Source organism: Pseudomyrmex gracilis, unplaced genomic scaffold (assembly GCF_002006095.1).
Source record: "Pseudomyrmex gracilis isolate BER0280 unplaced genomic scaffold, ASM200609v1 scaffold_1263, whole genome shotgun sequence".
Classification (NCBI taxonomy): domain Eukaryota; kingdom Metazoa; phylum Arthropoda; class Insecta; order Hymenoptera; family Formicidae; genus Pseudomyrmex; species Pseudomyrmex gracilis.
Genome location: NW_018021847.1, coordinates 2953 through 4318, shown reverse-complemented (window position 1 = coordinate 4318; position 1366 = coordinate 2953). Strand labels below are relative to the sequence as shown.

Sequence of the window (1366 nt, the reverse complement as noted above, 5' to 3'; positions counted from 1 at the left end):
AAAAAATACTAACCACGTAAGCAAGAAAAATGCACAATATAAAGTAAATAGCACTCTCACTGCACTCTCACTGCGTGTACTACCTGTGGAAAGATAATAANTTTGTTTATTNATGCACACTACAAAGTTATTTAANGTAAAATATAAAAAAAACNTACNAGAACAATGCGATACCACTTAATAAAGAAATGTCATNTATTACTATATACATAACATATAAAGTCACTTTTTNAAGATTNGACANTCAATTGTGGAACATGGACTGCATTCCGAGTTAAGGCCGAAGCACAGAACAGATAAATGCGCGCATATGCGTAACTTGGAACGCAGCCATGTTCATCATTATTTATGTCTTATAGACTACCTACAACACAGAGTGATTTCCCCTAGGTAACCAACCAATCAGATTGATCTTATATTAAATAACNAATCAACGAGCGCTACTATGCAAAGAAACAAACGAACACGCGGGAACTGTCACAGTATCACCACAACGGTCTACAATTACAAATAAGTAAGTATATAAAAAAATAAGTATATTATTACATTAAATTGTTATTAACAATATTATTTATTGTAAATTGTAAACTTTTTGATTTTCAGAAATGAGTAAGGAAATGGATATCGAGGAATTCGAGGCCGACTTCGAGGAACAGATACAAGAAATGAATTTGGACAAAAATCTTAAACTTGAAAATCGTAAACTAATGGAACAGTTAAAAACGTTGCAAATGAAATATTCACAACTGGAAAAAGAGAGAAAAGAAACAATAGAACCAACCACCTCACAAGCCAGTTCTTCACAAAAACGTAAGTACCAACAAATCATATACATTGTTTATATTTATCTCTCTCTTTCTCTGTTTATTTTGTATATATATAATATATTTATTGCAGAAAAAAGACTAAGTGAAGATAGCACTGACAAGTTTGCAGAAAAGCGTATGTAATAACAATTATTTACATATATATGTGTTCTTTTTTTTATATAATCTATATATATTTTTGTTGCAGAGAAAAAGAAAGAAGATTCTCCAGATAATAATAAAGGCCTACAAGAAAATAAGCGTAAGTACCACAACACATACTTATACATCTCTCTCTTTCTGTCTCTCTCTCTTTCTTTTTCATATATATATTTTTTTTTAGGAAAAAGAGGAACAAGAGGCGGAAAAAAACGATTGACATGGATTCAAAATCGTGGTCGCGGCCGCGGCCGTGGTTTTCGTTGCTACGGTCGCTGTAATGTGTTTAATTTCTTGTAATTCAGGTATATCTTTTGCTATTTGCTATTGCCACTCGTCACTCTTCTCTTCATTTAGTCTATTTGTTCTGCAAAAAAACATTTATATATATAGTAAGTATA

The 1366-nt window shown here is 31.4% G+C and overlaps 1 protein-coding gene across 1 annotated transcript; it reads left to right on the top strand.

Annotated features, from left to right (window-relative positions):
* Positions 1-407: 407 nt before the first annotated feature.
* On the top strand, positions 408-1350 carry LOC109862013 (RNA-binding protein 27-like). The gene is made up of 5 exons (XM_020441896.1): positions 408-514; positions 604-810; positions 898-942; positions 1015-1068; positions 1150-1350. The coding sequence occupies exons 2-5, from the start codon at positions 606-608 to the stop codon at positions 1263-1265; spliced, it is 420 nt and encodes a 139-aa protein (XP_020297485.1). The 5' UTR covers positions 408-514; positions 604-605; the 3' UTR covers positions 1266-1350.
* Positions 1351-1366: the final 16 nt, after the last annotated feature.

Excerpts from the sequence above, each read along its gene's own strand:
- LOC109862013 (XM_020441896.1), top strand. The coding sequence starts at position 606 with ATGAGTAAGGAAATGGATATCGAGGAATTCGAGGCCGACTTCGAGGAA. Across the intron at positions 811-897 it reads AGCCAGTTCTTCACAAAAAC|AAAAAAGACTAAGTGAAGAT; the intron begins GTAAGTACCAAC and ends TATTTATTGCAG. Across the intron at positions 1,069-1,149 it reads AGGCCTACAAGAAAATAAGC|GAAAAAGAGGAACAAGAGGC; the intron begins GTAAGTACCACA and ends ATTTTTTTTTAG.